The sequence below is a fragment of the Hyaena hyaena genome, unplaced genomic scaffold, assembly GCF_003009895.1.
Source record: "Hyaena hyaena isolate Hyena2069 unplaced genomic scaffold, ASM300989v1 scaffold_884, whole genome shotgun sequence".
NCBI lineage: Eukaryota > Metazoa > Chordata > Mammalia > Carnivora > Hyaenidae > Hyaena > Hyaena hyaena.
In genome coordinates, this window is record NW_024081519.1 from 311,877 (window position 1) to 330,294 (window position 18,418).

The window sequence follows — 18,418 nt, forward strand, 5'->3', positions numbered from 1 at the left end:
ACAAAAAAAAAAAAAAAAAAAAGGAAGGGTAAGGGAAACAAATCACATTAACACCTCTGTGTGCTAGGTGCTTTGTCTTATTTAATCTTTGCTACAGCCCAGTGAGGTACAATTAATTACTATCCTCATGTTACAGATGAGCCCTGGCTTAGAGAAATAACTGACTTAAGGTTCTTAACGAGTACCCAGTGGGACCAGAAGATGTGAACTTGGGCACTGCAGGTAACATAGATCCTTCCTTTCCCACAGCAGGCGGAGGGGTGTGATGAAAAGCGCAAATAACACCCCGGTTGAGGTGACTGGCCTAGGAAATTTGCTCCCGTGCTGAAGAGTGAAGAATCAGCTGAATGAAGCAATGAATGCAATCATTTTGTGGACTAATGGAGGTCAAGTCTGTAATCTAAAATCACCCAGGATTCACCCAACAGTAGGATTTTGAGCAATAAGGCCTCCCCTGGGAAACAAGGACAGGGGGTTCTCTCCCAAACTCTTGAGGCTGTCTGGTACATGTCAGAAGATTCTGCAAGTTCCCTTCCTCCTTGGGAAATCCACTCCCCACACCCAAAAAGGGGGCCTTAGAAGTGTCAAATTAGGAGCCATAAGAAACTCGTTGTGGGTGCTGGGTCTTCCTGTTGAGGTTGAGAGATCACGTTCAAAGCTCAAACTGCAGCTTTCCCCTCACCACTCCTCATCCCATCCCATCTCCAACCCAGACTAAGGAATGCCTCTTCCCTTCCCCCACTGTAGTTCCTTGTAAACGCCTCTGGATTGTGCTGAGCTGGGGGTCAGATTGGGAGTTGGAGGCATCTTTTTTGCTCTTTTCAGATAGAATCCAACCTCATGACAGAGGCTCTCGGTAAGGCTCCTCTCTAGGAAGGCTACAGAACTAGAAATCTCCCCTTCTGAGCATCCAGGGTAGATTCTGCTGTGGACTGGGCTGCTCCTAAGAAAGCTCTTTTCTGAATCACCGCCCCCCCCCCCCCCCATCAGACACATAGCTGTGAGAACCAGGGTTCAGAACAACAGGGGTTGGAAATGACGTTGGTCCAACAGTTTCAGATCTTACCCAGCATGCCCTGGCCCAACCCCAACTGCTCTTAAGGTATAACTTACAACCTATTTCTACTAAAACATTTTTCTTGACCATCCATATTAACCTCATTCTCCTCAGAAATAAGATATACCCACATATCACTATCAGAAGGGTAGAATGAGGCATTTAGTTTTGCCTTGAAGGCCATCTTTGACCTTGATACCTAAGGGAACTTTTCTGCATCTTGATATCACCCATTTTGGAGTAGTTGATCTGCTAATGAAAGGGTTACTAAAGATCCCAACTTGGCATCATTTTGCTAGCTTGCTGGTGATGACATTTTCTCTATTTAGAAAGTACTCTCATCGTTATCAATCCATCTGGTAGCTCTTAGCCTTTTTGACTTATGCAAAACTTTTACAACTTTATGAAATCTATAGCTCTCCTTACCAGTAAAACACACCCAGGCACATACACGTTCATTGCTGTGTGCTGCATTTGACACCCTGAAGCCCATTCCTGACCTCTAGCACACTGTAGATGTCTGTTCTAGAAAATGAGCACCCTGGTACAGAGACCTTGTTTGGTTCCTGGTATGTCTCCAGAACGTAGTGAGGTTTCCAGTACATCATAGACAGAATACTTAGGAAATGCGTGTTGCAGGTTGAATGCATTCACCAATCCCGAAGCAAGTTTGGGAGAGCAAAGCTAGCTTAACGATACCCTGAAGAGGAGGGTATTGCTCTTCTGGCCCAGAGGAATAGCATCAAGAGACTGCGCACAGCTCAAAGGAAGCCTGCAAGGCTGCACCCCTGCAGAAATGAGAAAGGGTGGGACAAACAAGGCCAACAAGCACTGACAAGGGAAACACCTCAGATGTCCTGTACTGGATCAGGCTCTGGGTAGGTAGCCATGGGGATTGCAAACCCCTAAACCAATGGTTCCCAAATCCAGCTTGCTTGTGAGGACTCATCTGTCTTAAAAATTTGTTAATTTTTTTCTTTTATGTTTATTCATTTTGGAGAGAGAGAAACAGAGAGAGAGAGACAGAGACAGAGAGAGAGACAGAGAGAGGCACAGAAAGAGAGAGACACAGAATCTGAAGCAGGCTCCTGGCTCTGACCTGTCAGCACGGAGCCTGACACGGGGCTTAAACTCATGAACCAGGAGATCATGACCTGAGCTGAAGTTGGACCCTTAACTGACTGAGTCACCCAGGCGCCCCCGAAGAGTTGTACCACATCCCCATAGGTTCTAAGTCAGGTAGGTTTTGGCTCACACTTAGCGAAGCAGTGCTGTGGATCACAGAGGGGTGTCAGGGGGCTGGAGCAGGAAAAGAAGGAAAATGATGACCTTTGGGGGGCACAGATCCATTCACCACACCTTGCGTTGAACCTACAGAAAGTGCAATAGTGGCCACCAAGGTGTTGCCTGGTACTCAGGGTAAACCAGAAAGAACACATGGGATTTGGATGGGCAGTGGGGTGGCACCACTCACCCAAGGCAGAAACCTGGCACTAGCCGAGGCATAGCAATGGGAAGAGCGGCATGTCTTCCAAGGAGAGTGAGAAGGGAAGGTCCAGACTGGAGGAAAGGGAAATGTGGGGAAGGAATAGGAAGCTGAGGGACAAGTAAGATGGGTAATAAGAGAAAACAGAGTAAGGGCTCATCAGCAGGCACAGCCCCTTCAGCATCAAAAAAAGATGCTGAGATTCATAAGATGGTAACAGCTGGTATTATGGGGAAGGCCTGGGAGGGGACGGGAGCAGGACATTTATCCCTGATTCCATTGTCTGTTCCTTAGCACACACACTCCTAGGGCTCCCCAGCTCTGCCAAGAACATTCTTCTGCAGGGCTTATCACAAATGCTGATGATTAAAAAGGTTGCTCAGCACACAAAGACTCAGCTTTTCATTTTTTTAGAATGCCCAGAGGCTAGTTTAAGACGCGTACCTTCCCTTGGCTGGCTTTCTCACTTGTACTTGCCGAACCCGGTCTTCCTGCAAGAAATAATGGCATTACATCTTTAGAACGTTTTGAGCTCTGAGAGGGGTCAACACTACACACACACACACATAGGCACAATTATTTTCGCAGGATTCTATTTCCCCGTTCTCTTTGAGTCCATCTCTTGGGAACAGCTGTGTGGCTCCCTAAAGCCAGCAACAGCTGCAATAATGAGCCTGCCATTTGAGTCTGTGGATGACACAGGCTCAGCCCCGAGATGCAGCTGTTCTTTAAAGCCTTGGGGCTTGGCCTCCCCGTGGTCTGGACAACAAAGAGGGCCATTCATTAACCCTCCACATTAGAAATATTCATATGGGGGAAACCCTATTCCTTTTACCAGTGGTACAGTCTAGTAATTCTGCCATTTATAGGTAGTTTTGCCATAGGCAAGTGAGAAAGCCCCCCTAAACATCAGTTTACTCAACTCTCTAATGGAAATGATAACACTAGCTACCTATATGGTTGTTGTGAAGCTCCAGAGATATAAACAGATACGAAACCTGTTTACATACCATAAAGCAATATTTGTGTGTTAGCTATGATCAAGGCCCTTGTTCCTGAGTTTGACAAGTATAAGAAGTTCCTGAGCAATGCAGGACAGCACAATAACCTTCTGAACTGGGCTGTTGGTGTAAATGGTCACTGGAGGGTAGACAGGATGCAAAGGGCTTTTGGAGGAGACACTTATACTGGGCTTAGAGGGACTAGGAGAATCAGAGAGGTTAAGAGAGGAGGAAGGACATTGGCGTGAGGGACATGCCCAGGAAAAGGTCAAGAAAAGAAACTGTGGCCTAGGGACAGTGTAGAGCCATCCCAGAGTTGGGTAGAGAATGTACCTGAGGACCAGGGGAACATAAAGTTCAAAGGGCCAGGATGAGCCAGAACATCGTATCCACCTGTAAATGTCAGACAGAGAAGTTGTCAGGAAAGCATCTAATAGCATGAAAAAGTCAAGGAGTCCTCAAGGCCTAGAGATCATCCAGTCCTGCTCCTGTGTCCTGTGCTTCATGTCTACTTAACCATCTAGACAAAGAGACCAGCGCTGGACATGCTCTTGGCTTCCTGGTGCCAGACTCAGTAGCTCTCAACCCTCTGGAGGTCTTTGATCTGCCCAAATCAGTGGTTCTCGATTTCCCTGCTTATTAAAAAAAAAAGAAGAAGAAATTACCCAGGCCCAGCCTAGACTTACCCAACAGAATCTCCAGGAGAAGGGCCTGGGAATCTTTCTTTTGAAAATAATTCTTCCTCTTTCCCTAGGTGATCTTGTCATCATGCAAGTGTGGGAACGTGTGCATGTGAACTCTATGACATGCATCCTGAACATGAAGCCCCAACAAGGACTCAGCAACCCTTACTGTATTCTACTCGTCAATGTCCTATTATCGTTACAAGAGTACTTCCCCTCAACTCTTTCACTCCCTTCCTTCCTCCTTCGTCCTTTCTTCATTTTTAAAATAAACGTGGTACCCAGATGCTTTGATTCAACTTGAGGGCAGCTGTGGTTCCTGAGTTTATATCCAAGACCAGGTATCATACCGTTTCTCTACATGTATTAATCTTCACAGCAATCCTGTGAAGCGGGTACCATATTATAAATAGAGAAACTGAGACACAGAGGGATTCAGTTACCTGCTTATGATCACATAGTTTCAAAAGGAGGAGGGTCAAGGGGCGCCTGGGTGGCTTAGTCGGTTAAGCGTCTGACTTTCGCTTAGGTCATGATCTCGCAGTTCGTGGGTTCGAGCCCCGCGTCGGGCTCTGTGCTGACTGACAGCTCAGAGCCTGGAGCCTGTTTCAGTCTGTGACTCCCTCTCTCTCTCTGATCCTCCCCTGCTCACGCTGTCTCTCTCTCTCTCTCCTAGAAATAAATAAAAAAGCATTTTGAAAAAAAAAAAGGAGGAGGGTCAAGATTTGAACCTAGGAATACTGGCTGACAGTCTTTGCTTCAAATCATGACACTAGACTAGAGAAGAAAGTAGGGTGAATGAAGAAAAATATCCTCAATTTTTCTTACCAGAAACAACCACTCTTAAACAGTCATTTTTATATGAAAAAATTGAATTGAATCAAAGTATTAATTTTGCATGCCCTGCTTAAAAACTCTATGGTTAGATTATATTTCCTCTATCATGTGTCCCTTGCAAATTGATTTTTGTCAACTATGTAGTTTTCCATCATACAGAGAGGGCATCATTTATGTATCCCTCCTTTGTTGTTAGATCTCAAAGTTGCTTTAATTTTTTACTATCATAATATTATGATAAATATTCTTGTTTATAAATATTTTACTGCAACATTGTTTGGTTCTATAAAATGAAGTTCAAGTGCCAAAGGTATTTTTAAATCTAAAATGCATTCTAGGGGCAGCTGGGTGGCTCAGTTAATTAAGCAGCTGACTTCGGCTCAGGTCATGATCCCATGTTTCATGGGTTTGAGCCCCGTGTCGGACTCTGTGCTGACAGCTCGAGCCTGGAGCCTGCTTCAAGATGCTAGCTGTCTCTCTGCCCCTCCCCCGTTCATGCTCTGTCTCTCAGAAATAAACACTTAAAAATTGAATACACTCTGGATATTAAAAAAATTTTTTTTAATCTAGTTTACTTTTCCACAAGCAGCATGTGGGCAGGACCACCTCCTCACCCAAATTGGCCAACTTTGCCAATTTGGAAAGCGAAAAAGGGACTCTCCTTGTTTCCATGTACATGTCTTTGATTACCTTTGAGGTGAACTTTCCTGTGTTTAATAGCCCCTTGTACTTCTTCTTTGTCTGTTGTTTTATATACTCCCTTGCTCATTTTCCCCAAAGGCAAGCTTGTCTTTTTCTTATCTGGATGAGCTCTTCAGAACAATACCCTTTTGACCCTCATACGTATGAGAAATATTTCCCCAATTTTGTGCTTTGCCTTGTATCTGCTTTTTCGGTGCCAGCCTACTTGCAAATAAGGAAATATGAATTAAAAATGGTCCAAAGGAGAGGCCAATGTTTCTGAAAATAAGCGGGGTCATTAGGCAAATACCTTCCTAAAAAACATGGTTAGTATTCATTTTAATCCCAGGACTTCTGGCATCTTAATTTCTGGATTGGAGAGAGGACTGAGGAAGTAATTTCACACTTCTTTTGCTCTTCAGGCTGGTAAGAACAGAGGCAACTCCTTAGAGAACAACCTCAGTGCAAATTGCTTTCAACTTTTTTGACATGGGTATTAAAACGCCACCCCAAGTACCAGTGGTAATAAAGAATCCAACTTAAAAGGGGAGTAGGTGTAAATGTAACACATGAGATTTTTTTTTTTTTTTTTTTTTTTTTTTTGAATCTTGCTAGCCAGTTGCTGAAGAATCAGAGAAGCACTCAAAGTTGCTTCCCCTCCCTGGTCTGTGAGGAAAACCTGAGCTATTTGGGGCAAAATGTTGACATGAGATTTTTGAACCAAAATGAACTGTTCATATTCCTTTGCACCAAGATCAATCACCACATCCTGCCCATTGCTCTCAAGGGAGAATTAGTTTCACTTCCTCTATTTACTACCTCTTTCCTCTGTTCTGAGGATTCCCCACCCATATGTTGCACCCCCCTCTCCACAACCCTCTTGTCTTCCACCTAAATGTCTATGTTGTGCAGACATGGTGGCTGGATTTTTTTCCCCCTCAAATGAACATATTTACTCATATTTTCAAAAGAGAAAGAAGTGTAGAGACCCCACAGGGACATGGGTACTTGGGAGTGGGTTCTTTCTGAGATGAAGCCACACGACCCTGGCTTCCATCTACATTGATTTTGCAAAGAAAATTCACACAGCACTTGGCTATGGAGTGGGTTGATGAGTTAGGATCTTGAGGTCAGATTGTCTGAGTGCTGGAAGAGAGAGGAAGCTTTAACAAATTCTTGGGAGGGAGGATTCTATCATTCCTCGTGACATGGCTTAGCAAGGGGGTAGAAATAAACCTAATTTCTGGTCAGAGAATCCTCCTCAGGAATGGCTTAAGAAGTACACAAGGGTTTTGTCTCTCTGTTCTTATGGATTTCTGGAGTATTTATTTATTTATTTAGTCGTTTAAAGGGCTTTTTAAATTTTTTAAATTTATTTTTAAATTTACATCCAAATTAGTTAGCAGATAGTGCAACAACAATTTCAGGAGTAGATTCCTTAATGCCCCTCACCCATTTAGCCCATCCCCCTTCTCACAACCCCTCTAGCAATCCTCTGTTCTCTGTATTTAAGGGTCTTTTATGTTTTGTCCCTCTCTCTGTTTTTTTTTTAATGTTTTATTTATTTCTGAAAGAGAGAGAGGCAGTGTGAGCAGGGGAGGGTCAGAGAGAGAGGGAGACACAGAATCCAAAGTAGGCTCCAGCCTCTGAGCTGTCAGCACAGAGCCCCATGCGGGGCTCGAACCCACCAACCGTGAGATCATGACCTGAGCCGAAGTCGGACGCTTAACCGACTGAGCCACCCAGGCATCCCTGTCTCTCTCTCTGTTTTTATGTTATTTTTGCTTCCCTTCCCTTGTGTTCACCTGTTTTGTTTCTTAAATTCTTCAGATGAGTGAAGTCATATGATATTTGTCTTTCTTTGACTAATTTCGCTTAGCATAATACCCTACAGTTCCATCCACATTGTTGCAAGTGGCAATATTTCATTCATTTTGATTGCTGAGTAATACCCCATTGTGTGTGCGTGTATATATATATATATATATATACCACTATATATATATACAATATATATATATACCACTATATATATATACACAATATATATATATATATACACACCACATCTTCTTTATCCACATTCATGTGTTGATGGACATTTGGATTCTTTCTATACTTTGGCTATTGTCGGTAGCACTGCTATAAACATTGGGGTGCATGTGCCCCTTCGAAATAGCACATTCTGTTTTCCAGAGTGGCTGTACTAGTTTGCATTCCCACCAACAATGCAAGAAGGTTCCTCTTTCTCTGCATCCTCTCCAACATATGTTGTTGCCTGAGTTGTTAATGTTAGGCATTCTTTCTGGTAGGAGGTGTATCTCATCGTGGTTTTGATTTGTATTTCCCTGATGATGAGTGATGAACATTCTTTCATGTGTCTGTTCATGACCTGGATGTCTTCTTTGGAGAAGTGTCCATTCATGTCTTTTGCCCACTTATTCACTGGATTATTTGTTTTTTGGGTGTTGAGTTTGATAAGTTCTTTATAGATTTTGGATACGAACACTTTATCTGATATGTCATTTGCAAATAAGGGATTTTTGGAGTTTAGCACATCTGTCTTCTGTCACTCATCTCTCCCATGACATAAGCCAAATTACTTTGTTTCTAGTTGTTTCCTGCTATCTTGTCCTGGCCAAATACTCAGCCTGGGAAAATCATCTATTTATTCATTTGTGTAATGCTTTGTGATTAAGACCAAAATATTGTTTTTTGGCATTACAATGAACTTCAAACTCAAATCAGGAGAGCCAAAAATGTTCATTATTTCCCTGGTTTGTAGTGAAAGTAATGACAATGACAGGAAAATAATTCCCCCAAGTACCTCAGGCTGCCTCTGCTAAAACTCTCACAAGCTTGGCAACACAGGGGCTCTCTCCCTAACTGCATAGGAAATTGCTACTTTTATTTCTCTTTACTAGCTCAAGGACATAAGAAGATATCCAATAGCACTTAGGTGTTTTAACACACACAGACTGACACACAGAGACAGACAGACACAGACACACACACACACATGTACACACACACACGCCATATTCCCTTCGTCCCACAAGAATTATCTGTTTTGTTGGTGTCGAGCATCAGCTGGATGCCAAGAGTGTGTGAAGAAGTGAAAAGATCCAGGTTCTCAACCTAGTCCTGATTGTTTTCAAAGGTTGGGTCCATCACTTGGCTTCTAGGAAGGCCCGGGGCTGGTCTGGCCAGTGGGGATCTGTGTGGCTGTGGCTGGAATGAAGAATCTACAGAGGTCAGGGGAGTATGTGGAGCCCAGAGCAGGAAGGGACCCCAAAAGCTAAGGCCAGCGATTGGAACTAGGGGACTCTGAGTGATCCTGTGCGGAGCACAGAGTGGAAGCAGGGAAGTGGGAACCGGCTGCGTTACCACAGCTGACTCAGGGTGTGCCAGCCACAGAGCTGGTGGGTCAAGGAGTGCCTTTGCAAAGAGAGGCCGCCTCAGCTGACCCTGGGCCAGGTCCTTCGTGTCTAAGTTTAGCTTCCTCTTCCTCTCTTGTAAGCTTAGGATGACGCCTACCTCACCAGACTATTGAGAGTTACAGGGGATGATGTGTATGAGGCTCTCATCTTTAGCCTAGCACTGGCTCAGTGCTGCAAGTACTCAAAAAAGGAAAGCATTGGGGGTGTCTCGGTGGCTCAGTCGGTTCAGCGTCTGACTCTTAATTTCGGCTCAGGTCATGATCTCATAGTTCATGGTTCATGAGTTGGAGTCCTACATTAGGCTCTGCTTTGAGAAAGTGGAGCTTGCTTGGGATTCTGTCTCCCTTTCTCCCCATCAAGAGAAATAAACATTTTTTTATAGTTTATTTATTTTTGAGACAGAGAGAGATAGAGCACGAACAGGGGAGGGGCAGAGAAAGAGGGAAACACAGAATCTGAAGCAGGCTCCAGGCCCTGAGCTGTCAGCACAGAACCCGATGAGGGGCTCAAACCCACAAACCATAAGATCATGACCTGAGCTGAAGTCATACGCTTAACCGACTGAGCTACCCAGATGCCCCAATAACCATTTTTTTAAAAAATTAAATAAAGGGGGCGCCTGGGTGGCTCAATCGGTGAGGCGTCCAACTTCAGCTCAGGTCATTATCTCATGGTTCATGGGTTCGAGCCCTGCATCGGGCTCTGTGCTGACAGCTAGCTCAGAGCCTGGAGCCTGTTTCAGATTCTGTAACTCCTTCTGTCTCTGACCCTCCCCTGCTCACATTCTCTCTCTCTCTCTCTCTCTCTCTCTCTCTCTCTCTCAGAAATTAAAAAAAAATGAGGAAAGCATTATCATTGTTATTATCAACAAAGCATTTCATACTAAATAAATTTATTATTCTTTTCATCACTGAGTATGACCAAGGTGCCTCTGCAGGTCACGACAGTCTCCTTAGCCTATAGGAATGAGGTCTGTCTAGTTACTGGGGTAGAAAAGATTTCCAGGGGTGCTTAATTTAGGAATGAAGACAGAAAGTCCAAACCTACAGAATCTTCTTAGCCCCACAATGCCTAGTACACGGGGCCAGTCTCAGGTACTCTGAATCCCCTGGCTGCATGATGGAATGGCAACAACCAATCGGTCTTCCTGTATTTATTGAATTGTGGTTTAAGCTTGAGTTCTGGCTTCAAAAGCACTATGGGGACCATCATGCAGATGCCTCCAGCTGTTCTCAGTTCTTTTAGTCAGAGGTTAAAAGTCTGGACCTCAGATGGCCTGCCTAGGTTTGAATCCTGGGTTAGCAGTCATCAGGTGTAGGGTCTGGGGCAAGTTACTGAACCCCCCTCTGCCTCAGTTTCTTATTAGTAAAACAGGATGAGGGTTGCTGCCGCCATCTACTTTGTTGGGTTCCTGTGAGGATTAATGTGAGATGATCTGCTTTAAGCTCCTAGAATAATACCTTGAACAGCCTTGGTCTCTATGCACGATCTCCATAAGCAGCTGGTATGGTTTCTCCAGTGCTGGGCTGGCCCAGTCCGCCTCCGCTTCAACCTAATGATGATGACTAGAGGCTACTTGTCACCTGCCAGCTAAAGTCCAAGTACCTTATCCTTAGGGACAAGGCTTACCTCTCCAACCTCAGCCTCCACTGGATCCCCTACAGATACGGAGCGAGTGGTTTCCTGCACAATTCATACTATATCTGACCTTCATGCACTGTCTAGAAGGAGCTCCCTTAACCTTTCATTTCACTAAACCAGTTCTGCTTTTAAAAGAACATCCTTTTAAGAACCCACAGGAGTGTTACTTAAAAAGCAAGGCTGTAGAAATAATGTCTTTCAGAAAGTCCTCCTAATTCTTTTCTGTGCCCCTCATCTGGGTGTGAATATTTATAAGATTTGGCTCAGGTTTAGTGGCTCTCCTCTGGACACCAATCACTTTCTATCCATCCACCAGTGTTTGGTAAAGCTCTAACAGTGCTAATTTGTGATGGGGACACATTACAGAGGATTCCTGGGGGCTGTCACCTACAGCCATGCATGTGCCCTATGGTTACATTTATCACAACATTTGTACATTGTTTTATCAGTATTTTTACTTCTCTATCTCCACCCTCAATACTCTAAGCAACATGAAGACAAAAGCTTCTTAATTTAACTTTCTGTTCTCAGCACCCAGTGCAGAGCTTGGCACTCAACATATACCAAATAAAAAAACAATAGGCTAATTGATGGTCACCTTCTTAGCTCCACCCACCATGCTGAGACCCAGCAAAATAATTATCTATACCTTCAAGGAACTTGCAATGAAATTGGGAAAGCAAGTCAAACTAATGCGGATAGATAACCAGAACATCAGGCACTACGTATTAGTGTCAAATGAATGGAGTCAAAGCTAGGTACTGTCAATCAGAGAAGGAAGAAATTCTGAGGGCTGAGGCAAGTGGGGGGGTAGGCTTCTTAGAGGCGGTAGGATTCGAACGAAGCCCTGCATCTTGCAGATTTTCTCAAGATTATACTACACGGGTGACATTGCTTTGGGGGGGGGGGGAACAGAGTCTACTGTAGAAGGAGCCTGGACATGGCATTCATACAGACTTAGGTAGTACCTAGCCTGCCTTTCCATCCCCTTACTGTGTCTGCTAGGTCCCTTTCTGAACACCGGGTCCCTCATGTTTAGAGTGTGAGTAATTGTGATCTCGAACCCATTTATGAATCTCTCTTAGCTTCAGTATGGCCTGTACTATTGAAATACTAATATTTAGCTCATAAAGAACACACTTTTACCAGGTCTCTACATTGTAAGCTTTAGGTATGGTGGATTATAACCTCTATCATAGAGAGTTGTGAGAAAATTAAGATGACCTAATACATCTAAAAGAAACAGGTGTAATTCTCAGGGCCTAGTAGGAATTCGACAAAGAAGTTCTCATTTTAATTAGACTCCAGGATTAGTATTTTTAGTTTACAGATCTGTCCAAAGGCTTTCTGCAACATTATGAGAAGCTGAAATCCACTCAAGCCCTCTCTCTGCCTTGAGCAAATGGTCCATACAAATTGTCTTATACGGTAAAGGGGTCTAGGAAGTCATTAGAGGAATAGACCTTCCATCTTGACGTTTCTTGAAGATCTGTGGATAATGCTATTTCTCACAAGATAGATTTTAAAAAGCCAGTTTCCATGCTGATTCACCCAGTGTTCTGTAGCATGGCAAAATTGTCAGGTTCCGAGCGGATCATTTTATCAATGACCTTAGTTACTTTTATTAATCTTGAAAACATCTTAATATATTCCTATAGCCCTTTCCACTTCTCAAAGGCAAGTTTCAGCTTTAAATTGTTTTAGCTTTTTAGCAACACGGTATATAGGTTGACCCTAACTTTCCCGTGAGGAAACCAAAGTACATAAGGGGTGAATGACTCACTCAATGTTCTATAGTCAATCAGGGTCAAAACTAGGATTGGGGAGGGGCACCCGGGTGGCTCAGTCAGTTGAGCATCTGACTTCGGTTCAGGTCGTGATCTCACGGTTCGTGGGTTCGAGCCCCACATGGGGCTCACCAAGGAGAGGTCGATGGTGGGAGTGCTCCATCATAGCTAGGAGTGCTTGTTTTATTTTTGTCATTGTTTAGAGTTGGCACTGGATAGTGACAGTAAAACACAAACCAACTCACAGTCAGCTTTATCTGTTTTCAAATGATCTATAGGCAATGCATCCCTTTATTGACTGCACTGGAGGCTGATGCCTCCATCACTGGCCCTGCGCAACTACTGCTCTTTGGTGAAGAACTCTAAATTGGTTTTGTTAAAAAGAAAATAAAAAGAAAAAAGGCTTCATTTGAAGGGGGGGATTTTGATTTCTAAGCCAAGGTGAGTTGACACCAAAGAAAATGGGAGAGATGTACTTGTCGACCCATGTAGTGTGGCTGTAACTTCTCTTGACTCAAGGAATCAACAACTCACTGAACAGAGTTTAATACGTACGGCAATATTAGTTGCCATACTTAAAGCTTACCCAAGTTCACAGTTATTCAGTAGCCAGTGTAAGATGAGTCTGATGCTAGTAGACACACTCCTGCCACTACCGCCGCTATCTATCTGTCCAACAATATCTGAACAGTCACTCAAGTACGAAAAATGCTAATGCTGCAAAGGAGACATCACAGAGGGCTTCCCAGGGCCATTATTTGTGGCGATTGAGTCCCGCATAAGTGAGCCTGGCCAAGGAGGTCAGTGGGGGCTGAAAGAAGCCCAAGCTAAGTATTTTTCTAATTTGCACAGAGGTGCCTTATGGGCTGGCAGTGACGTGGAACCACAGGTGGTTTTAGGTTCACACATGAGAGCAGTCTGTTGCCTTCTGTTTCCTGTTGATACTGTGAGAGCTATTTGTCAGTTTCTCAGAAGTGGCTCTGCCTAGCTTCCTGGCCAGTTCTAGAGTCTACAGTCTCCTCTACAATTTCCACTACAGGCTACTGTAAAATACCCAGTTGTCCACGCCTCTGTCATGGCTGTTATCAGGGATATGACTGGCATCCCCTCAGAAGCTCTTCCTGGTGAAAATTAGACACTCATTAATCTGTGTGGCAAATCCTGGGTCCTGCGCATTAGGGAGAGCTACAATCAAAAGGTTGCCATGGACCTGGTTTGAGAGCCAATCTGTACCTCCATGTTACTCTTTGGAAACTAGGACAAGGAAATTTTGCAAGGCCTCTTGGGGACATGCCTCAGAGTGGGGATTTCTTTTCAGTTTGTTACCATCATAGTCACAATATCTTTTTGTTGTTGTTGTTGGATGCCATTTAATTTTTTTTTTTTTACAGATAGTTTAATGTCAAGTTGGTTTCCATATAACACCCAGTGCTCATCCCCACAAGTGACCCTCCCCCATGCCCATCTCTCCCCTCCCCCCCCCACATCCATCAGTCCTCAGTTTGTTCTCAGCATTCAAGAGTCTCTCATGGTTTACCTCCCTCCCTTTCCCCCACCATTTCCCCCCTTCTTCTCCCCCATGGTCCTCCGTTAAGTTCCTCCTAATCCTCCTATATGCGCAAACGTATGTTATTTGTCCTTCTCTGCCTGACTTATTTCGCTCAGCATAACACCCTTAAGGTCCATCCAGGTTGCTACACAAGGCCAGATTTCACTCTTTCTCATTGCCATGTAGTAAGTATTCCATTGTATAGATAAACCACATCTTCTTGATCCATTCGTCCGTTGATGGATACATAGTCACAATATCTTATCAGTGTTTGCTCAGTGAATGACCTTTAAATGCATATTAAGATATTTATCCCATTAACTCAGTAATGTGGGAACTATATAGTCTGACTGATAAGAAAGCTTACGTATTGCTTCATCTGTATTAGTTTCTAGGAGGAAAATGGCAGATCTGGGAATTAGACAACTTTGCTTTCTATTCCCATTTCTGCCACAGCCTTTTAACATGACATTAAAGAAGTCATTGTCATCTCTAGAATGCAGATAAAAGGATGGACTCGATAGTCTCTAAGTCCTTTCACACTGGTACAGTGGGTGCTTTTAATCAAGTTCACACACACAGTAACACGTTTCATTGCATTTTAGAGCTGGAAGGGAGTTTAATGATCCTTGTTCCAAACACCTTATTTTACAGATGCTCTTCATAAAAAAGACAGGACAGATATTATTATCCTCTTTTTACAAAGTAAAATGCTGGAGCCCTGAAAAGATGAACCATGTGCTTGAAAGGAGATGAACTCTGGCTCATCTTTCTACTACACCACACTCTCAACTAGGTTTTACTGGGTCCAGCCTAGTACTGTCCAGTTTTCTGCCTTATTTTCAGGGGACACAGAAAAACACCTAACTAGTGCGTGCCCAGCCATAGCCCTCAAGTGCTAATGGCGGTTGACCCTCCTGCACCACCATTTCCCACAGATGGGAGATGTGATACTTCAGGGAATCCAGCAGGGGAAGTGCCAGTGTACTTCTGGCTGATTTCTTACCAGAGTGTATATTGACAAACATGGAAACTAGGCCGTTTTCCTTGCTCTTAGAGCAGTTTCTAGGGGAGCAGCACCGCTGGGGGGCTGGGGTCAGGAGTGAAGGAGCCAGAGCAGAATAAGTCATTCTGATACTGGTGAGTCTGGCCATGAATGATGGTCACAACAGGAATAAAGCCCACACTTACAAAGTGTCTACAATGCACCAAGCATTTAACAGATCCTGTTTCATTTAGGAAATGAAATTTCTGAAAATAGAAGTTTAAGAAATAAGTCATTTTAGAAAAAAGCTATAGAAGGAAAAAAGCAACAACTCCGGAGCCTGGGATCAGAATTAGTATTACAAGGAAATACTTACTTAGTATTACAAGTGAAAGCTTACTATGGCAGTGGCCATCATAGCCATCTAGGGTCTACTGAGAGTCTCCTTCTCTTTGAATCACATTCAAGTCACCTGCCTCTATTACAAACAACTAAAATAGAGAAAACAGATTTTTATTTTTAAGAAGTGGGCTTTGGGGTCTTACTCCGAGTCTTGGCTCCACCCCTTCCTACCAAGGATATCTTAAATGAGTTTCTTTCTTTTTTTAAAAATTTTGTTAATGTTTTATTATTATTTATTTTTGAGAGAGAGAGACAGAGAGACAGAGTGTGAGCAGGAGAGGGACAGAAAGAGAGGGAGACCCTGAATCTGAAGCAGGCTCCAGGCTCTGAGCTGTCAAAATAGAGCCCAACACGGGGCTCGAACTCATGGACTGAGAGATCATGACCGGAGCCAAGCTGGATGTTCTACCTAACTGAGTCACCCAGGTGCCTCTTAACTGAGTGTCTTAACCTCTTAGAGCCTCAGTATTTTCATGTGTAAAATGAGATTTTAAAAAATATATAGGTTAGTTATATATAAAGTTTGTTGAATAATATTAGCAGATTCTAGGCTTTGCAGTAAGAACTGAAGGAAGAGAAAGAGCAGAGGGGGGCAGAGAGAGGAGGTTATTTATTACACTTAATAGGTTTCATTAATGTTTATTCTTCAGGATAGGGCTTAGGGTCCTTTGGTAAGTGGTGAATTTAAGAGCATTCTTTTACAGATTAGCTGCTTTCCCTGAGCCTAGTTAATTAAAAAATACCGTAAGTGTTCTAATTAAGACCATTGACATCTTTTCCATAATTGTAAAGGGACTTAACCATGTTAAAGGACACGTTAAATATTACTCTGCTATGTAACTCACTTTGATCTGATGTTAATACTAATTCGTAGAGTTATTTACATGGAGAATACGTTAAATTCGTGGGACAAATGGGGGAATCTGAGACCCCTTCCCAACACACAGCGTCTATCTCTCAGAGCATGTAGGAAGTGAAGCAAACTAGCAGGACCATCCAACTTAACACATTCGGTGGCATTTGGAGCGATGGTGGGGAAAGCGGGCTCCCTAGTTAATTTCACACTTCCGCTATACATTTCAAAAACCAAGGTGTGACTCTGCGCTGGATTTTTAAAAGACCTTCAGGAGGCAAAGTGCCAGGTATTCTGCAAACCCCCTGCCTTAAAAGAGTTTTCTGTTTCGTGGTGTCTGTTTGCTGTGGAAAATCCCAATCTGCTCAGTTAAAGCAAGGGCTTTAAGCTTCTCAAAGGATATTTCCTGCTCATTAAGGCTCTGGCTTTCCTGGAGAGGCTGGCCTTTGTCTTTCTGAGTGTGAGCATGTTGGAGGCACGTCTGCAGTCTACAGAACTCAGGAAAATTTGGTGAAGAGGAAGGCAAGAGGGAAGGCGGCATTCGCTGTGTGTCTGCTGTGTGCTGACTTCCGGAAAGCCCTATGAAGTAAGAGCCATACTTGTCTGCATTTGACGTGCTGTGGAATCCAGGCCGAGAGAGGTTCCCTGCCCCTAGACCACACTGCTTCTCCAACAGGACACCCCATTTGCTCTGAAATATCTACGAGGTCTTGCTGGATGGGGATGGCGGCCCTCTGGGGCACCCTGGGACTCTCCGCCAGGGCCCTGGGCCACCACCTCCTTGCTGCAAATTGCCCCAGGTTTGTTTTCTTTGGCTCCCTCATTAATGAGTTCCACAGGACAATGCTAAGTCTAGTTATGCAGCCTTAATTGGTTTAGTTACAACAAGATAATTCCTTTTTTCTTCTCTCGGAGGCCTTTTTGTTTAAAGACATTTTAGCTGGAAGATGCTAATTATCAATGAGGAGAAAGTGACACTTGAAGAGTTCATTTTCCATCCTGGTCCTTGGTGTCTCCTTTGAACTCCCCCCACCCGTCCCTCTTTCCCACTTTATCACTTCTCCCCCACCATCATAAAAGAGAGCTTGCCCTGGCTGGCGGCACGGCTCTCTTTCTCACTTGCCAGGGAGCCGTTCTCTCTGCAGCTGTCTCCCAGGCATGGACAACCTGCGTGAGACCTTCCTTGGCCTCGAAGAGGGCCTGGGCCCCTCCGACAGCCCCGGCCTGCTGGCATCCTGGGACTGGAACGACAGTGCAGGGCCCTTTGAGTTGAACGAGTCCTCCCCCACGCAGAGCCTGTCTCCGGCTCCGTCGCTGGAGTCCTACGCTTCTTCCCCCCGTCCAGCCGCGCCTGGGCTGCCCTGCGGGCACGGAGGAGCCGACGATGGGGGCAGCGGTGGCCGAGGAACCGGTGGCCTGGTGGAGGTGGACTACAACATGTTAGCCTTCCAGCCTGCCTATCTACAGGGCGCTGGCGGCCCCAAGCCCCAGAAGGGCGCCAAGGTCAGGATGTCGGTGCAGCGGAGACGCAAGGCCAGCGAGAGGGAGAAGCTCCGCATGAGGACCTTGGCCGATGCGCTGCACACCCTCCGGAATTACTTGCCGCCTGTGTACAGCCAGCGGGGCCAGCCGCTCACCAAGATCCAGACGCTGAAGTACACCATCAAGTACATCGGAGAGCTCACGGACCTCCTCAACAGCGGGAGAGAGCCTCGGCCCCAGAGCACTTGAGCTCCGCCCCAGGGACCGCGACCCATCCGGGCCCCTGGGAGGGGACAGGAGAGCCTTCGGGACCTGGACTAGCTCACGGAACCACGGCACAGAGTTGGTTTGTTGTTGTTGTTGTTTTTTTTTTTTTTTTTTTTTAAATACAGTAAGCGTGGTGACTTTGTTGTCTGGAAAGTTCTAAGGGAATTCCCACTGGACTTGTTGGAACCACCAGAACACTTAACAGCCAGACAAGCAGGTATTTTCCGCCACGGTGTCTCAGGCACCCAGCCCCTTGCGAAGAGACAG

At 44.6% G+C, this 18,418-nt stretch overlaps 1 protein-coding gene across 1 annotated transcript; it reads left to right on the top strand.

The window, feature by feature from the left end:
- The first annotated feature begins 17,560 nt into the window (after positions 1–17,560).
- Positions 17,561–18,133, top strand: MSGN1 (mesogenin 1). Its single transcript, XM_039220344.1, has one exon. It carries the CDS (start codon positions 17,561–17,563, stop codon positions 18,131–18,133), a length of 573 nt encoding a protein of 190 aa, XP_039076275.1.
- Positions 18,134–18,418: the final 285 nt, after the last annotated feature.